Source organism: Mesoplodon densirostris, chromosome 15 (assembly GCF_025265405.1).
Source record: "Mesoplodon densirostris isolate mMesDen1 chromosome 15, mMesDen1 primary haplotype, whole genome shotgun sequence".
NCBI lineage: Eukaryota > Metazoa > Chordata > Mammalia > Artiodactyla > Ziphiidae > Mesoplodon > Mesoplodon densirostris.
The window spans coordinates 80,284,888-80,306,161 of record NC_082675.1 but is presented as its reverse complement, the minus strand read 5'-3'; the positions used below and the strand labels follow the sequence as shown (position 1 = coordinate 80,306,161).

At 32.8% G+C, this 21,274-nt stretch overlaps 1 protein-coding gene across 1 annotated transcript in view; it reads left to right on the top strand.

The window, feature by feature from the left end:
• The window catches only part of CDH19 (cadherin 19), a 54,989-nt gene that overhangs the window by 7,466 nt on the left and 26,249 nt on the right, over positions 1 to 21,274 (top strand). Inside the window, exons 3-6 of the mRNA XM_060119309.1 lie at positions 2,856 to 2,975; positions 6,025 to 6,189; positions 8,227 to 8,408; positions 9,158 to 9,411. Coding sequence (XP_059975292.1) covers positions 2,856 to 2,975; positions 6,025 to 6,189; positions 8,227 to 8,408; positions 9,158 to 9,411 — 721 coding nt within the window. The remainder of the gene's footprint in view (positions 1 to 2,855; positions 2,976 to 6,024; positions 6,190 to 8,226; positions 8,409 to 9,157; positions 9,412 to 21,274) is intronic.

Below are 21,274 nucleotides of genomic sequence, written 5' to 3'. Positions count from 1 at the left end.
TTAATTGCTTTGATGTTTATTTATTATTACTATTTATTTACATTTGACTATTTTTTGAAGATTTCTACAGTATTTAAATTACTGATTAGGAAAGTATACAGGCTTACTTCTCTCTATTTACTTTTTTAGAAAAACCATTTAGAAAATATTTAGAGGGTTTAAAGTTGCTTAATCTGTATTTAATGAATTGTAATGTCAATAAAACTGAAACAGGAAAAAAGGAAAGACTGAAACAACTGAAGAAAATAAAATCAGATCATCAGAGTGATGTAAGAATTGAACATTGCTAAAGTCCTTCTGAATTTTATAGACGACATTTACAAATTATAAGTAAGAATAAAGCAAGACTTTATGCAATGAATTTTTGGAAATTCTGCTGCATATTTGTATCATCTTAATTTATTTTACATTTCTTTTTTCCGTGGTAAGTTTATAGTAAGATTCACAGACACATGATTTCACACACATACATGCATGCACACACACACTCACTCACTCACAAACATAAAAAGTGAATCACTGGTTAGTCATCAATTGTTCATCATCAAGCACTGTTTGAAACATTGTAGAATTATGCCAGTTCTGTAAGATTGCTACTTTTAATTTAAAAGTGCAGTGAGTCTTATAAGGGAGAACAATAATTATTTTCCTAGAAATTGAACTCCCTAACAAATTCACGTGAGAGAGTTATTCTGAATATTTATATCATATTTTTATCCACTAAATTTTCTGAGTTTGACTTTTTTTGATTTACCCCACATGCAAAGAAATTATTTTTTGTGACATTAATATATTACATTAAGTTTTCCATTTAGTAGAGAAAAAGGTCATGACATATTAGGACATTGAAGAGGTATGTTTTGGTTAGAAGTAAATGAAGCGTCGATTAAAATGGGCTTTAAAATAAACTGAACTGGGAATAACAACCTAACTCCATAGCTCTTGTCTCTAGAAATGAAGTATGGGTGGTCTATGAGTCAGTGCATTTTCTTAGTCTTCCTGATTCTCATTTGTACGGTACTAAGTTAAGAAATCTAAAGTCTTAATTAAGAATTTCTCTTGGTCAACAACTAAGAGTACAATGATTTTGACTATTGTTTCTGAAGCCAAATACAGGTGGTCTAGTTCTGAAAACTAGAGACAGGAAACCCTGATAGAAATAAATGAAATAGAGACATCATGAGGAAATGTAGGGGAAGGAAATGAATGAGTGCAAAGAAGCGTAGTTAAAAGAACAAGATTTGCCTATTACAAACTGATAGAAATGTCTCTAAGAAGCCTTTTGTTGGAATAATTCTTTACGATTCCTACAGGGATGTATCTATCTATTCATTTATTTAGTATTTGTATTATTGTGATATAATTGACATATAATATTGTGTAAGTGTAAGGCGTACAATGTGCTGATTTCATACATTTATATATTGCAATGTGGTTACCATTATAGCCTTACCTATCATTTCCATCATGTCACATGATTATCAGTTCCATGGTGAAAACATTTCAGATCTAGTCTCTTAGCAACTTTGAAGTTTATAATACAGTATTGCTGACTATAATCACTATAAGGTACATAATCTCCCCAGAACTTATTCATATTCTAACTGTAATATGAATATATTACAAACATCCTTTGACAAACATCCCAAGTCCCCTACAACCCAGACCCTGGTAACCAGCAATCCACTGTCTCTGTAAGTTCCGCCTTTTTTTTTTTTTTTTTTTTTTAGATTCCTCATATAATTCATTGCATACTCTGCCTTTGACTTAGCATAATGCCCTCAAGGTCCATCCATGTTGTCTCAAATGGCAGGAATGTATTTAAAACACCTGAAACTAATGAGTGTCTACATGTTGAGTGGAGGACAGTACAAAACAAGTGTTAAATAACTAACATAACAATTCTAAAACAAAACAGCAAATACTATCAATACATGCAATTGAGGACCACAGGAAAAGTTTCAACATTTTTATTACTGAAGCATAGAATGGCTTCATACTAGAATGTGTCAGTTTATAAAATTAGATTGTAATGAAAAACTTCATAATGCTAATTTCACATAAAATCACAAGCCTATTTGATTTAGTGCCATTTGTGTTGCCATTCTTATTGACATAGAACATAGTGTCTCAAAGATGTGGATTTCCAACAAGACCCATAATGCTAGATTCCATGTTTACATAAAAATAATTTAAAAGCTCATTAAAGAAAGATTTTTAATTTGACCATTAATTTTAAACATACAAATACTTATTTCCCATGAGTTTTATTGATTGTTACTGAATTTTATTAAGAATACTTACCTTATCAATCTGGTAGATTTTGTTTTGCACTTTAAAAATTTCTTTAAAGAAAGTAGGCATTTTACAGAAGGGGATGAAGCAAGCCAAATAATTATGCTCACCTTCAGCTTCACACTGTGTCGAGATCATTTCAATAATCTTTATTAATATTTTACTAATATTCTGTAATTTTTTGAGGTACAGGTCACAACATAGTTTTTTGAAGAAAACTGTTTCTAATTTCCCTTTGATTCCTCTGCTAATAACACATCTTTAAATGATCCTTAATTATGTATTGTAATGGGTTGTTTAATAGTTATATTTCATTAGATCATGGATTCACATATTTAAAACTCTACATGGTATGTGGAAATTAGGGTTATTTTGTATAAGGTTATATTTTCTTGTCTATACAGAAAGATACTTGTTTTATAATTCAGAACAGGGAGGACTAGTCTTTTATTGCATATCATCATCTTGCTTGCTAAAGAAAGAATACCTTACAGAACTGGAATCCGTTTTTCAAAAAGACCATAGACTTAATTTCTTGTAACTATGTATTTTCTCCTCAGGAACATTTGTCATCCAGGTGACAGCAAGTGATGCTGATGATCCTTCAAGTGGAAATAACGCTCGTCTCCTGTACAGCTTACGACAAGGCCAACCATATTTCTCCATTGAACCAACAACAGGTATTCCTGGAAGAAACGAAGTGCAATTCAACATGATTCTAAGGCAAAGTCAGAGCAAAAGTTCTCTGCCTACAAACATGTTGTAAAGTAGACCTGATGTTTCAATAAATAAATGGGTTGTAATGTTAAGCATTTAATTATTTTTAATCTTTTAGCTGGTTTTTCTAAGGTTGGGAGATTGGACTTTTCACACCCATACCACAAATGATTTGTGTATGGGATATAAAACATACTTAAGGTTTATTACAAATTAATTACAGAACTACAGACAACCTAATTTAAATATATGGGGAAAAGACATTTACAAGCAATTGACAAAAAATTGACAAACAAAAAGTCTGCAAGCATATTAAAATTGCTCAACCTCATTAGTCATCATGGAAATGCAAATTAAAATCACAGAGTTACACCTGTACACCCAGCCAGAATGAGATTAAGCTGAGTTTATGGCTGGGTGTAGGAACTTAAAAAAAATTAGTTCTGTATTTTATGTCTTTTTGATTCACATGAATACAACATTTGCTTTTTCTGTCCTCCAATTTCTGTTAATCAATTGAATACTTTATAAAATAAATTTTAAAATTGCTCTTATTTATTTACATCTATTAAACAGTTAAGAATTATGTGACATTGATTCATTTAACAAATATTGATTGCTTTGGTCACTACAAAGATTAAACCCATATAAATGAGCTTATAGACTCTAAAGATGAGAGAAAAAAAAAAACCTGGCTAACCAACCAAGAATGTGGCAAGTTCCAAAAGCAATAAAATTCTGTGATTGTTAATGAGACAAATATTATTTCCATCTTTATGACATGAAAAGCTTTAAAAAATTAAACATGTGTTGGGTCTTTAAGCATTTGTTATTGATTCATTCATTTAGCAAGTATTAAATAGGTCAGCCTTTATCAATCAAGTTTCTTTTGAGAATCAGATTCTGAAAAATATGATTTGAGTGACTATATTCTAAATTCTCCCCAGGATAATACCTAGTTTCTATTATTCTGAATGTACAGGTTACAGTTATTTTAATACATGCAATGGATGCCTTAAGACATTCCCTTACACAATTTTGGTTGAGAAGGGTTGAACATGCAACAGGCATTGTACAGTATACTAGGTTTACAGCAGGACACCATTGCAACGTTAAAAAAATAATAATAGGGCTTCCCTGGTGGCGCAGTGGTTGAGAGTCCGCCTGCCGATGCAGGGGACACGGGTTCGTGCCCCGGTCCAGGAAGATCCCACATGTCACGGAGCTGCTGAGCCCGTGAGCCATGGCCGCTGAGCCTGCGCGTCCGGAGCCTGTGCTCCGCAACGGGAGAGGCCACAACAGTGAGAGGCCCGCATACCGTAAAAAAAATAAATAAATAAAAAATAAAACATCATAATAATAATAAAAGGAAAGCAACAGGGACTCTTTTCTCTTGGAACTTACAAATAAATATTAAACATTTGTGTATTAATAAATACATGCATTGAGTTTGTGAATATTATGAAGTGAAATAAACAAGGTTCAATAGAAGAAAGTAAGAACTCCTTCATATTCTGTGACCAAGGCAGAATACACTGAAACCAGAATGCTGAGCTGAGCACGTGACCAAGGTAGGAGAGCATGGAAAGCATTCTAGGTTATGGGAAGAATGTATAGGAAATTCCTGAGAAAGGAGAGTGTTTAAGCTCTTAGACTAACTAGACACCAGTGTGAAAAAGCACCGAGGAGGAGAATAGAAAATGGGCTATCTGTGTAGTACATGTGTGCTGGGTGACACTGGATCTTCACAACCATTTTGAGCACTTTTCCTCCAGCCCTCACTGACTTCTTAAACATATTGAGCAGATTAGCTAAAGCAATTAATTGCATTAATGGAGGAGCAGTAGAGCCGGCAGCAAGACAATTGGAAGCCAAAGCACAGAAGTAGTAAGTTTTTGAGTGTGTAAGAGGATCTATGAATATATATCCTTTATCCATTCTGAAGGTAAGAAGACATGTTGAAAATAAAGTCAGCAAAGTTAATTGAAGCCTCCATACATGGGAAGTGAAGGCCTCTGTGTTCGTCTCACTTGCTGACTAGTCTCTACACCTTTGGAATATATGGTTCCAAAACTCTAATACTATTCTCCTTTTCTAATAGGAAACACAATTCCCTGTTGAGTCACACACAGGGAGATATTAGGAGCATCTGTTTCATATATTCCATGGTTTCCATACTGATTCATATAACAGAGTATAATTGTGAAACACTTCAGTCCACCATTAAAATCTCATCATAATGTGGTCCAATTTGTCCTTCTTTTATTTTTTACAGGTATCACACTTTTTTAATTAACACTTTTTCCCCAGACATATTTGAAGATTAGCCATTCTCTTTCTTATATTTGTATTATGTGTTCCCCAAATCTTTAGGATTACAGCCCTTCTATTCACCACCTTAAATTTTTCCTAGGTTTTTTTCAGTGATGATTAACTTTTTACTAAATAATTTTATAGAAAGTGGACACTTATTACAACATTTCCGTGGTCCAATATGGATATGAATATCTCTGTTGGTGGATTATGAATAACTGTGAGTCAAAAATCAGCTCTTCTTCATATATTATGACTCAAAATAGATTTAACATCACAGGTGCACAATATTTTTGCATAAATTTGTTATTATAGTTTTACATGTATAATAAACTAACTTCTTCTAAGTTTAGGGGAAAAGTTAATTGTAGAGCCCTGATATTATGTTAGAGAAGAAAGCAGAAAATAAGTTGAGGTAAAAATAAGACATTCATCTCCTCTCCCTGTGGTTTATCTTAACATAGTACTTCATTAAGATTCCACTACTATTAGTATTGTGATGACCACTCTAAACTTTAGGCAGAGGTGGTGATTGACTTATTATTTTTGTATTTTTTTCTCCAGGGCAGCATCTAGCACATTGTAGTGGTTCAAAATGTGTCAAAAGAATGATTTTATGTTTGAATTCTTAAGAAATTAACTAGGAAGATGTCATGGTTAATAATGAAATAATAATTATAGTTTATTATGTCTTTAAAGGGGTCATAAGAATATCTTCTAAAATGGATAGAGAACTGCAAGATGAGTATTGGGTGATTATTCAAGCCAAAGACATGATTGGTCTGCCTGGAGCACTGTCTGGAACAACAAGTGTATTAATCAAACTTTCTGATGTTAATGACAATAAGCCTATATTTAAAGACAGTAAGTAAAAAGGATTCTAATAAATAATTTTATTTTATTATTAATTTTATTTTATTATTTTATTATTAATTTTTAATTATTAAAATAAATTACAATAATTTATAATAAATTAAATTTAAAATAAATAAATTTAAATTTTATTTAAAATTTTATTTTAAATTTAAATAAATTAAAATTACTATTTTATTAATTATTTGTTTTATTTATTTTATTAATTAATTATTATAATTAAATTAATTATTAATTAATTTAATTAATACACAAGTGTATTAATCAAACTTTCTGATGTTAATGACAATAAGCCTATATTTAAAGACAGTAAGTAAAAAGGATTCTAATAAATAATTTTTGAAAGTATGGGAAATAGCACAAACTAAGTCTTGATTTAGCAAAGTGCTTAAAGCATCTGCTTTCAGATTTAGGGTAGTGTCACTCTTTCCTCCAGATTAAATTGTTGGCAATTTTTAACTTGTACAATCAAATAAAAGTTTCTTTTAATTTTCCTACAATGAAAGAGGCACAGTAGCACAGTTAAACTGTTACTTCCTGAAAACAGCAAAATGTTACCAACTTTAAAGTAACATTTCTCCCACCTAAAAAAAGGAAAATCTCACAAAGCAGTCTGTGGAATGACTTGCTATATGCTACTAAGGAAGTCAAGAATCCCTTTAAAGAGAAATTATACTGAACATGCTCCTTTTTTTAATTCTAAAAAGATTTATTCTTTAGGATATTAACACATGTGATTATTTTGTACATTTTAGCATAAATTACAAATGATATATGGATGACTAGTTCTTTGTAAGTTTTATGGAAGTTACTTCTGAAAAGTAAAGAGAAAAAACTTATTTATATTTATATCTATGTATTTCAAATATAATTGCCATTATTTTCTTGTGACGAAAACAATGGGGGTCATCTGACTTCATCTTTCTCTCTCTTTTTCTTTTTTTTAAAATTTATTTTATTCAGATATAGTTGATTTACAATGTTGTGTTAATTTCTACTGTACAGAAAAGTGATTGAGTTATACATATATATAATTCTTTTTGATATTCTTTTCCTTTATGGTTTATCAGAGGATATTGAATATAGTTCCCTGTACTATTCAGTAAGACATTGTTGTTTACCCATTCTATATATAATAGTTTGCATCAGCTAGCCTCAAACTTCCAATCCATCCCTCCCCCACCCCATCCTCCTGACAACCACAAGTCTGTTCTCTGTGTCTCTGAGTCTGTTTCTGTTTCATAGATAAGTTCATTTGTGTCACATTTTAAATTCCACATATAAGTGATATCTTATGATATTTGTCTTTCTCTTTCTGAGTTACTTCAGTTAGTATGGTAATCTCTAGGTTCATCCATGTTGCTGCAAATGGCATTATTTCATTCTTTTTTATGGTTGCATAATATTCTGTATCTTTCTTGTCCATTTCCACTAATGGAATGGAGTTAATGCAATCCAGGTTCAGATTCTCAAAGTCAAACTGTTACCCTTAGAACTCAACTATTTGTTTTTGGACTCTACCGTCTTTAATTCATACTTATATTGGGTTGGCCAAAAAGTTCATTCAGGTTTTTTTGTAACATCTTATGGAAAAACCCAAATGAACCTTTTGGCCAACTCAATATTTATTAGTTATTTTAGGTATCAGAGAATGCTTGAGTGAAATTGAAAAACTCTTTTTATTAAATTTAATTTGGCATGGTGGAAGGATACAATAAAAATAAACCTATGGATATTGAGAAGGTATGCATATGAATAGAAATTTGGAAACTATATGTACTGGTGAAAGGACTTCCTAAGATATATTTAAGAGAAAATAATAGGTACTCAAAAAATTTGAGGGAAATGTTCAGATTGCAAAAAAATAAAGGGAGAAAGAGAGCAACAGAGACAGGTATTTAGAACAAGTAATTGGTGAAAAAGGTGGGTATGGTTTTTCTGACAGCCCATAATAAAGGGAGGGTGCTATATTTGGGAGATTTTTACATTAATTATCTGTGCAAAATATCCTGAATTTTGTTTTTAAAGGTTTATACCGCTTGACTGTCTCTGAATCTGCACCTGTTGGGATGTCAATTGGAAAAATCATGGCATATGATAATGACATAGGAGAGAATGCAGAAATGGATTACAGCATAGAAGATGATTCAAAAACGTTCGATGTCATTACTAATAATGAGACCCAAGAAGGAATAATTATATTAAAAAAGGTAGATGCATTAAGATTGTTTTGCATAATAATGCAAAATCAAATCAGAAATACATATATATTTTGTGTAACCAGTTAGTTTTTGCTTTGTTAAGTAATTAAAATAAGACCCTGTGATTTAGTTTAGGGAGCAAAAGAAAAGATATATTATATGTGCTTTTATAAAAAATTCTAAGATATTTCATTTTTTAGAATATTAACATATATGATTATTACCTACATTTTAGTATAAATAACAAATAGTAATATACAAATAGCTAATTATTTATCAATTTTATGCAAGATACTTCTGAAAAAATAAAGAAAAAAGCTCAGTTATTTATATTTTATATCTATATATTTCAAATATAATTGAGGAGAGAGTTAATTATTACCGAGATCTTTTGAATTATATTGTAGAGTAGTTTTTTTTAAGATTTTAATATACAGGAGAAACTTTTTGAAATTATCTTAAATAACAGGAAATTAATTCTCAACTCTATATTTATACTCAGAAAAGTATACTTTTAATCCTAAATAAAAAATATAATTATTAACCCAAAACATTTTATAATAGACATAAATAACAAAATACACATAGGGATTTGCTACGCAACTACTTAATGATATCAGAGGGATCCAAGAACATAAATAGTAAAACCTAACTGGAAAGCAACTGAGACTTAATTTAACAATAAAAACTTTTTTTTTCTTAAGTAATTCCTCGGGTCACTGATACCAGTTTTCTGTGTACACTGCATTTCTTTGCAGAAAGTAGACTTTGAGCACCAGAACCACTATCGTATTAGAGCAAAAGTTAAAAACCGCCGAGTTGATGAGGAGCTCAGGAAATACCATACTGAAGCTTCCACCACTTTCATCAAGATCCAGGTGGAAGATGTTGATGAACCTCCTGTTTTCCTCCTCCCGTATTACATATTTGAAATCTCTGAAGGAAGCCCGTACGGATCATTTGTAGGCACCGTCTCTGCCACAGATCCAGATCAGAGGAAATCTCCTATCAGGTATGTCTGGAAGGCCAGCTTTGCATTAGTAAATGAGGGAACACAGATTAGCTTGAAAATAAAATTTCATATTAATGTAACAAAGATATATCTAGATCTGTATTTCTCTCTAAGGTACTTATAAAATTTGCAACAGTTTAAACAAATTGAAACAGGAAGCCTCACTATTGGTTAAGATGCAGTGAAATAAGCACTTGAAAACATGTGCAAGAAAGAGGCAATCACCAACTAAAATTAGATGCAGTCAACTCTCTATTAATTGGGGTAAGAAGGTGAGGGAAAAGAAACCCTTGATTATGCCAAATCAGAGCAGAAGCAAAGCTGATCACAATGTGGTTCATCTAAACACTGTTTAATTAAAATGATATTCAAAAATAAACTAAGCGTTTATAGGGTACCGCTAAAGGAGTAAAACTGAAGTAAGCCCAATCAATTAGAAATAAATTTCTGTGTTGCAATTAAACAATATTTATCCTCTATTAAATTAGTCTGTTATATTCAGGTAGTATATTTTCTTTCTGTTTTTTTTTTTTTTTGTATTCACATCATAGTTCTGGCTAAAAATAAAAGCAAAACCTGTTACATGTTTCCTTCCACCACCTTCCCTTGCTCATCCATTTTCCATACTTTACAGTCCAGGGACTTACACAAACTTCCATATATTTATTAAGGTGCTGGGTACTGCTTTGCTCTTTGGAAGGGCTACTGACACAAAGAAGAGCTTCTTTAAATTTCTGAGACAGACAATGCTCCCACTTTTCCACTGTAATTCCTAATCATAAAATGCTGCCTTCTAATATGTAGATACACTTCCTATTTATTAGCAGTAAATTTAATAATGAATATAAGTATATATGTAGAATATATATATGTGTGTGTATATACAAGTTGGTAAATTAATTGTTTAGATTTTAAAGAGTATATTAACCTGTTTGTTTTTCTGACAATACTAAAGAATACATAATTTTAAAAAATGCTTTCATGATTAAAGCTTTCATTATATTATTCTTTATAATAATAAAATTGTCAAAACAATTTAAATATCTAATCTCGGTGGTGTAAATAAGGCAATGAATGATGAATGCTTTCTAATGATGCTTATTAACATAAAGACATGGCATGATTCTTTAAAAATAGCACAAAATTAAAAAAATAATAATAATAATACAAAATCATTAGAGTTGTATGTTTACTACAAGTAAAATATTATGTAAAATAAATGAGAAAAATAAGTGAGCACACCCAAATATCAACAGAGGTTGTGTTTTCTTATTTTTGTTTTTTTTAAATTTTATTTTATTTTATTTTTTTTATACAGCGGGTTCTTATTAGTCATCAATTTTATACACATCAGTGTATACATGTCAATCCCAATCTCGCAATTCACCACACCACCACACCCACCCGCCCACTGCTTTCCCCCCTTGGTGTCCATATGTTTGTTCTCTACATTTGTGTCTCAATTTCTGCCCTGCAAACTGGTTCATCTGTGCCATTTTTCTAGGTTCCACATACATGCGTTAACATATGATATTTGTTTTTCTCTTTCTGACTTACTTCACTCTGTATGACAGTCTCTGGGTCCATCCATGTCTCTACAAATGACCCAGTTTCGTTCCTTTTTATGGCTGAATCATATTCCATTGTATATATGTACTACATCTTCTTTATACATTTGTCCGTCATTGGGCACTTAGGTTGCTTCCATGACCTGGCTATTGTAAGTAGTGCTGCAATGAACATTGGGGTGCATGTGTCTTTTTGAATATGGTTTTCTCTGGGTATGTGCCCAGTAGTGGGATTGCTGGGTTGTATGGTAGTTCTACTTTCAATTTTTAGGAACCTCCTTACTGTTCTCTATAGTGGCTGTATCAATTTACATTCTCACCAACTGTGCAAGAGGGTTCCCTTTTCTCCACACCCTCTCCAGCATTTGTTGTTGGTAGATGTTCTGATGAAGCCCATTCTAACTGGTGTGAGGTGATACCTCATTGTAGTTTTGATTTGCATTTCTCTAATAATTAGTGATGTTGAGCAGCTTTTCATGTGTTTCTTGGCCATCTGTATGTCTTCTTTGGAGAAATGTCTATTTAGGTCTTCTGCCCATTTTTGGAATGGGTTGTTTGTTTTTTTAATATTGAGCTGCATGAGCTGCTTATATATTTTGGAGATTAATCCTTTGTCCGTTGATTCATTTGCAAATATTTTCTCCCATTCTGAGGGTTGTCTTTTCATCTTTTTTATGGTTTCCTTTGCTGTGCAAAAGCTTTGAAGTTTCATTAGGTCCCATTTGTTTATTTTTGGTTTTATTTCCATTACTCTAGGAGGTGGATCAAAAAAGATCTTGCTGTGATTTATGTCAAAGAGTGTTCTTCCTATTTTTTCCTCTAAGAGTTTTATGGTGTCCAGACTCACATTTAGGTCTCTAATCCATTTTGTGTTTATTTTTGTGTATGGTGTTAGGGAGTGTTCTAATTTCATTTTTTTACATGTAGCTGTCCAGTTTTCCCAGCACCACTTATTGAAGAGACTGTCTTTTCTCCATTGTATATCCTTGCCTCCTTTGTCATAGGTTAGTTGACCATAGGTGCTTGGGTTTATCTCTGGGCTTTCTATATTGTTCCATTGATCTATGTTTCTGTTTTTGTGCCAATACCACATCGTCTTGATTATTGTAGTTTGTAGTATAGTCTGAAATCAGGGAGTCTGATTCCTCCAGCTCTGTTTTCTTCCCTCAAGACAGCTTTGGCTTTTCAGGGTCTTTTGTGTCTCCATACAAATTTTAAGATTTTTTTGTTCTTGTCCTGTAAAATATGCCATTGGTAATTTGATAGGGATAGCATTAAATCTGTAGATTGCTTTGGGTAGTATAGTCATTTTCACAATATTGATTCTTCCAATACAAGAACATGATATATCTCTCCATCTGTTGGTATCATCTTTAATTACTTCCATCAGTGTCTTTATAGTTTTCTATATACAGGTCTTTTTTCTCCCTAGGTTGGCTTATTCCTAGGTATTTGATTCTTTTTGTTGCAATGGTAAATAGGAGTTTTCCCTTAATTTCTCTTTCAGATTTTTCATCATTAGTGTGTAGGAATGCAAAAGATTTCTGTGCATTAATTTTGTATCTACAACTTTACCAAATTCATTGATTAGGTCTAATAGTTTGCTGGTGGCATCTTTAGGATTCTCTATGTATAGTATCATGGGATCTGCAAACAGTGACAGTTTTACTTCTTCTTTTCCATTTATTTCTTTTTCTTCTCTTATTGTCACAGCTAGGACTTCCAAAACTATGTTGAATAATAGTGCTGAGAGTGGACATCCTTGTCTTCTTCCTGATCTTAGAGGAAATGGTTTCAGTTTTTCACCATTGAGAATGAAGTTTGCTGTGGGTTTGTCATATATGGCCTTTATTATGTTGAAGTAGGTTCCCTCTATGCCCACTTTCTGGAGAGCTTTTTATCATAAATGGGTGTTGAATTTTGTTAAAAGCCTTTTCTGCATCTATTGAGATGATCATATGTTTTTTATTCTTCAATTTGTTAATATGGTGTATCACATTGATTGATTTGCGTATATTGAACAATCCTTGCATCCCTGGGATAAATCCCACTTGATCATGGTGTATGATCCCTTTAATGTGTTGTTGGATTCTGTCTGGTAGTATTTTGTTGAGGATTTTTGCATCTATATTCATCAGTGATATTGGTCTGTAATTTTCTTTTTTTGTAGTATCTTGGTCTGGTTTTGGTATCAGGGTGATGGTGGCCTCATAGAATGAGTTTGGGAGTGTTCCTTCCTCTGTAATTGTTTGGAAGAGTTTGAGAAGGATGGGAGTTAGCTCTTCTCTAAATGTTTGATAGAAATCACCTGTGAAGCCATCTGGTCCTGGACTTTTGTTTGTTGGAAGATTTTTAATCACAGTTTCAATTTCATTACTTGTGATTGGTCTGTTCATATTTTCTATTTCTTCCTAGTCCACTCTTGGAAGGTTATGCCTTTCTAAGAATTTGTCCATTTCTTCCAGGTTGTCCATTTTATTGGCATAGAGTTGCTTGTAGTAGTCTCTTAAGATGCTTTGTATTTCTGTGGTGCCTGTTGTAACTTCTCCTTTTTCATTTCTAAGTTTATTGATTTGAGTCCTCTCCCTCTTTTTCTTGATGCATCTGGCTAATAGTTTATCAGTTTTGTTTATCTTCTTAAAGAACCAGATTTTAGTTTTATTGATCTTTGCTATTGTTTTCTTTGTTTCTATTTCATTTATTTCTGCTCTGATCTTTATGATTTCTGTCCTTCTGCTAACTTTGGGTTTTGTTTGTTCTTTCTCTAGTTCCTTTAGGTGTAAGGTTAGATTGTTTACTTGAGATTTTTCTCATTTCTTGAGGTAGGCTTGTATAGGTATAAACTTCCCTCTTAAAACTGCTTTTGCTGCATCGCATAAGTATTGGATCATTGTGTTTTCATTGTCATTTGTCTCTAGGTATTTTTTGATTTCCTCTTTGATTCCTTCATTGATCTCTTGGTTATTTAGTAACGTATTGTTTGGCCTCCATGTGTTTGTGTTTTTTATGTTTTTTTCCCTGTAATTCATTTCTAATCTCATAGCATTGTGGTCAGAAAAGATGCTTCGTATGATTTCAATTTTCTTAAATTTACTGTGGCTTGATTTGTGACCCAAGATGTGATCTATCCTAGAGAACGTTCCATGCGCACTTGAGAAGAATGTGTAATCTGCTGTTTTTGGATGGAATGTCCTATAATTATCAATTAAATCTATCTGGCCTATTGTGTCATTTAAAGCTTCTGTTTCCTTATTTATTTTCATTTTGGATGATCTGTCCATTGGTTTAAGTGAGGTGTTAAAGTCCCCCACTATTACTGTGTTACTGTTAATTTCCTCTTTTATAGCTGTTAGCAGCTGCCTTATGTATTGAGGTGCTCCTATGTTGGGTGCATAAATATTTACAATTGTTATATCTTCTTCTTGGATTGATCACTTGATCATTATATAGTGTCCTTCCTTGTCTCTTATAACATTCTTTATTTTAAAGTCTGTCTTATCTGATACGAGTATTGCTACTCCAGCTTTCTTTCTTTTTTTTTCTATATAACCAAGTTTATTTATTTATTTATTTATTTATTTTAACATCTTTATTGGAGTATAATTTCTTTACAATGGGGTGCCAGCCTCTGCTGTATAATAAAGTGAATCAGTCACACATACACTTATGTCCCCATATCTCTTACCTCTTGCATCTCCCTCCCTCCCACACTCCCTATCCCACCCCTCTAGGTGGTCACAAAGCACCGAGCTAATCTCCCTGTGCCATGCAGCTTACTCCCACTAGCTATCTATTTTACATTTGGTAGTGTATATCTGTCCATGCCACTCTCTCACTTTGTCCCTGCTTACCATTCCCCCTCCCCGTATCCTCAAGTCCATTCTCTAGTGGGTCTCCATCTTTATTTCCATCTTGACCTAGGTTCTTTTGACCATTTTTTTTTTAGATCCCATATATATGTGTTAGCATATGGTATTTGTTCTTCTTTTTCTGACTTACTTCACTCTGTATGACAGTCTCTAGGTCCATTCACCTCACTACAAATAACTCAGTTTCGTTCCTTTATATGGCTGAGTAATATTCCATTGTATATATGTGCCACATGTCCTTTATCCATTCATCTGTTGATGGATGCTTAGGTTGCTTCCAGGTCCTGGCTATTGTAAATAGAGCTGCAATGAACATTGTGGTACATGACTCTTTTTGAATTATGGTTTTCTCAGGGTATATGCCTAGTAGTGGGATTGCTGTGTCATATGGTAGTTCTATTTGTAATTTTTTAAGCAGCCTCCATATTGTTCTCCATACTGGTTGTATCAATTTACATTCCCACCAAGAGAGCAAAAGTGTTCCCTTTTCTCCACACCCTCTCCAGCATTTACTGTTTGTAGATATTTTGATGATGGCCATTCAGACCGGTATGAGAGGATATCTCATTGTAAGTTTGATTTGCACTTCTCTAATGATTAATGATGTTGAGCATCCTTTCATGTGTTTGTTGGCAATCAGCATATCTTCTTAGGAGAACTGTGTATATAGGTCTTCTGCCCATTTTTGGATTGGGTTCTTCGTTTTTTTGATATTGAGCTGCATGAGTTGCTTGTGTGTTTTGGAGATTAATCCTTTGTCATTTGCTTCATTTGCAAATATTTTCTCCCATTCTGAGTGTTTTATTTTTTTGTCTTGTTTATGGTTTCTTTTGCTGTGCAAAAGCTTTTAAATTTCATTAGGTCCCATTTGTTTATTTTTGTTTTTATATCCATTTCTCTATGAGGTTGGTCAAAAAGGATCTTGCTGTGATTTATGTCATAGAGTGTTCTGCCTATGTTTTCCTCTAAGAGTTTGATGGTGTCTGCCTTACATTTAGGTCTTTAATCCATTTTGAGTTTATTTTTGTGTATGACGTTAGGGAGTGTTGGAATTCCATTCTCTTACATGTAGCTGTCCAGTTTTCCCAGCACCAGTTATTGAAGAGGCTGTCTTTTCTCCACTGTATATTCTTGCTTCCTTTATCAAAGATAAGGTGACCATATGTGCATGGGTTTATCTCTATGCTTTCTATCCTGTTCCATTGATCTATATCTCTGTTTTTGTGCCAGTACCACAATATCTTGATTACTCTAGGTCCTTAGTATAGTCTGAAGTCAGTGAGCCTGATTCCTCCAGCTCTGTTTTTCTTCCTCAAGATTGCTTTGGCTATTTGGGGTCTTTGTGTTTCCATACAAATTGTGAAAATTTTTGTTCTAGTTCTGTGAAAAATGCCAGTGGTAGTTTGATAGGGATTGCATTGAATCTGTAGATTGCTTTGGGTAGTAGAGTCATTTTCACAATGTTGATTCTTCCTATCCAAGAACTTGGTATATCTCGCCATCTGTTTCTGTTCTCTTTATTTTCTTTCATCAGTGTCTTATAATTTTCTGCCTATAGGTCTTTTGTCTCCTTAGGTAGGTTTATTCCTAGATATTTTTTTCTTTTTGTTGCTGTTGTAAATGGGAGTGTTTTCTTAATTTCACTTTCAGATTTTTCATCATTAGTGTATAGGAATGCAAGAGATTTCTGTGCATTAATTTTGTATCCTGCTACTTTACCAAATTCATTGATTAGCTCTAGTAGTTTACTGGTAGCATCTTTAGGATTCTCTATGTATAATATCATGTCATCTGCAAACAGTGACAGCTTTACTTCTTCTTTTCCATTTTGGATTCCTTTTATTTCTTTTTCTTCTCTCATTGCTGTAGCTAAAACTTCCAAAACTATGTTGAGTAATAGTGATAAGATTGGGAAACCTTGTCTTGCTCCTGATCTTAGTGGAAATGGTTTCAGTTTTTCACTACTGAGGATGCTGTTGGCTGTGGGATTGACATGTATGGCCTTTACTATGTTGAGGAAAGTTCCCTCTATGGCTACTTTCTGGAGGATTTTTATCATAAATGGGTGTTGAATTTTGTCAAAAGCTTTCTCTGCATCTATTCAGATGTTCATATTGTTTTCTCCTTCAGTTTGTTAATATGGTGTATCACATTGATTGAATTGCATATATTGAAGAATCCTTGCATTCCTGGGATAAACCCCACTTGATCATAGTATATGATCCTTTTAATGTGATGTTGTATTCTGTTATCTCATATTTTGTTGATGATTTTTGCGTCTATGTTCATCAGTGATATTGTCCTATAGTTTTCTTTCTTTGTGACATCTTTGTCTGGTTTTGTTATCAGATTAATGGTGGCTTCACAGAGTGATTTTGGGAGTGTTCCTCCCTCTGTTATATTTTGGAGGAGTTTGAGAAGGATAGGTGTTAGCTCTTCTTTAAATATTTGATAGAATTCGCCTGTGAAGCCATTTGGTCCTGGGCTTTTGTTTGTTTGAAGATTTTTTTCTTTTTTTTTTTTTTTTTTGCGGTACGAGGGCCTCTCACTGTTGTGGCTTCTCCCGTTGTGGGGCACAGGCTCCAGATGCGCAGGCTCAGCGGCCATGGCTCACGGGCCTAGCCACTCTGTGGCATGTGGGACCTTCCCATACTGGGGCATGAACCTGTGTCCCCTGCATCGGCATGCAGACTCTCAACCACTGTGCCACCAAGGAACCCCTGTTGGAAGGTTTTAAATCACAGTTTCAATTTCAGTACTTGTGATTGGTCTGTTCATATTTTCTATTTCTTCCTGGTTCTGTCTCAGAAGGTTGTGCATTTCTAAGTATTTGTCCATTTCTTCCATGTTGTCCATTTTATTGTCATATAGTTGCTTGTAGTAATCTCTCGTGATCCTTTGTACTTTTTCAGTGTCAGTTGTTTCTTCTCCCTTTACATTTCTAATTCTATTGATTTGAGTCTTCTCCCTTTTTTTTCTTCATAATTCTGGCTAATGTTTTATCAGGTTTTTTTAATCTTCTCAATGAATCAGCTTTTAGTTTTATTGATCTTTGCTATTGTTTCCTTCATTTCTTTTTCATTTATTTCTGATCTGATCTTTATGATTTCTTTCCTTCTGCTAACTTTGGGGGTTTTTTTGTTCTTCTTTCTCTAAATGAACTTTATTTATTTATTTAAATTACAATTTTTTTTTGGCTGCACCACTTGGCTTGTGGGATCTTAGTTCCTGATTAGGGATTGAACCCAGGCCCTCCGCAGTGAGAGTACAGAGTCCTAACCACTTGACCACCAGGGAATACCCACAAAATTGATTACTCTTAAAAACAGTTTGTGAGAGCCTACAAAAAGAATATCTTTCAATGTCTCTTATGGACGTTCATTTAGAGTGTCTTTCAAATAATATTATGCTTAAATAATAGGTTCACAGATTTCTTTCCATGTGGTATAATTTGATGTAGCAAATGTTCAATATCAAATTTATATTAAAAAGTCCACAAGAACACATTTCAGGAGGTTTCCCCCTTTTTTTGGAAGCAAAAGATCCAGAAAATACTAAATAATTTCAATTTGAGTTTTAATTTGATAATATCTCTTCCTTAATACTCACCCCATGGCAAGATATATAGAAAGCAAAGGGAATGATAATATAGGGGAAATGCATCGCTTTTCCCCTCAGCGATGTTCCATTGCTTGGGAAAAAGAGATTAACACATATTAAGCAGGGTAAAATATACCTACTTCCAATAACTTATATTACTCAGGTTTTCCTCCTGAATATCACCTCATGTTTCTGTGAAGCATAGGCATTTCCAGGCTCATTTTCAGCAAGTCTTATGTGGGATAAATCAACTTGTTTAACGAAATATTCTTGTCATTGTCAAGAGCAGACAAACTTGAGAAGTAAGTTTGCCTTTGTATAAATTATTATAATAAGCTTTATGGTAACTGCTTAAGAGAACTGGGGGCAGGTATGAAGGAAGAATGCAGAATCTAGACCTGAAAGTGAGATGATACAGTTGCTTCAAGGAGCCTAATGTGTTGGGAATTAGAGCTTAGAAGCAGTCTGTAATAAAAACTCCATCATACAATTATGGAAACTCCACAAGAAATTTTCCTTATGATTTTCATTTTATCTCCATTCTCTGTATTACCATATTGTTTAGATTCCACATATAGGGCATATATTCTTTTGCCACTACTGTGGATGATTCATTCTTTGGACATTATTAAATTTTCCTTTTTAACTAAGCCTATAGTCAAATTTTATAATATTTTATAAATATGAGAAAGAATATAGTTTTTTCTGTTAGAAAAAGAAGAGCAATTTAAATTCAAGCAAGCAAAAAAAGGAAAAGAAAAAAGAAAGTAAAAAACATTAGAGCAGGAGCAGTGAAATTGAAAATAGAGAAATACAGTGAAATGAAAAGCTGTTTCTTCCAAAACACTGGTAAAAATGATCAATCTAACCAGACAGCCAAGAGGGAAAGAAGAGATTAGACAAAAATTACCATTATCAGAAATGGAAGAGGGCACATAACTATTGAACCCATAGATATTAAACAATATTATAAGGAAATACTATGAACAACTCTACACCTATGAATTCAGACCAATTCCTTGAAATTCCTTGAAAGAAATTACCAATATTCACATAAAAGGACAAATAATCTGAGTAATCAGGTTTGTGAGAAAGAGCCCAGCTCAGGAGCCAGAAGCAGGTTTGTATTTAGTTCAAGAATGACAGGGATATCTTTCACCAGTGGAAGAGGCTGTCTTTAAACATCTTTCACCTGTGCATTAAAAAAGTACTTTAAAATTCTTGAAAGATCTGGTGGAGTTGCACCTACTTGAGAATCTCTAGGCTTTGTATTTGGGCTTGGCTATTATGTGCCTCAGTTTTTCTTCTGGGAAGTGGGAATAGTAGAGGTGTACGAAAATTAAGAACCCGATATAAAGGCATCCTTATATGTATGGAAGAATCATTTGTTTCTATCATTCTGTCAGGAGCTCTTAGCAGTGAGAAAACATTACATAGCCACATTCTATTCACTCAGCATTTTTAGAGGAATGAAGAGTATTTTAAAAATACTTTGCTTTGTGAAGCAAACCAAAGATTAAAACTTTATATTTTAAGCTTTTTAGTTCAAACTCTTTCTAATATGTATTACAGACTTATTTCCTTTCTTAAATGGTGTGTATTCACTATTATTTAAAATGTTACTGATGACTCAGGGTCATAATTTTTAAAAACTTTTATAAGCAAATAATCTCAAACTTTTGGTTGGTTTTATTTGGAAGGGTGTATTATAGAAACAGGATATTCTGTACCCTTACTACAAAATATTAAACTACTGTTTCATTTTGTCAACAAATCTAAGTAGGAAATGTGACCACATGTGGATATGTAAGCAAATTGCTTATAAAGGTTTAAAAATGAGTAGAGCTAAAACTGAATTCTTTTAAAGCTTAATTCTTTGTAGTTTCTGTTTTAATTTCCCCCTCAACACTAACCTACAAATTAGTGTGATATTTTTAGAGAACTATCAATTCAAGATTAAAATATTCTTATCTTTTGCCACATAATTATGGTAAATCTCATTGATGTCTTATCAAAATCTTTAGGAATATATATGCAATGAGAAGGCATCACTGAACTCTAGTTATTACTCTTCTTTAATTTTTATTATTAATCATTTGCAAGCAGATAAGACATGCTGAGTACTTCAAAGTCTTCTTTCATTGTGGAATTTGAGATTATATTCTGGGCTTTTGCATGAGAGAATTTTATTATCTGGCTTCTTTCCATGCATGATCTAATAATAGCACATTACACCTAATATCCTTACTTCCTCACTTTTAGGAGATATGTTTATATATGTATATATGTTTATATATGTATATATATAGATATGTTTATATGTGTACACACACATATATACATATATAAATATATGTAATAAATACATACTTTATTTTTATTAGATATTATCTAATTATTTCCTTAAACAAAAACAAATATTTCTCATATGTCAGCAATCAAGTAATTATAATATGATGCACAAATTTAGGAAGTAACTATGTGGTGTGGCAAGGAGACTCAGCAGCCTAAACTGAGAATTTGTTTTACATTGCTTCAAAGGAAAAAAATGTTTCACAAGCTTTAATTTTTACCCCCATTTATTTGTACTTCTCTTCATTTTGCAAAAGACATTTTGCCATTTCTTTTTAACCAAGTCATTCACTTATGAAAATTCTCTTCTGGGAATGAGAATGAGTGACATGTGTTTAGATTTCACACGTGTAAATTGAAGTCTAGAGCTGTTTTAGGGTTTTGGTGCTTTTTTTTTTTTTTCCTGTCTCCATTGAGTTGAATCTTAAATGTAGAATTTACCTGTCTGAAAATTGTTCAGCATTGCATTACCTG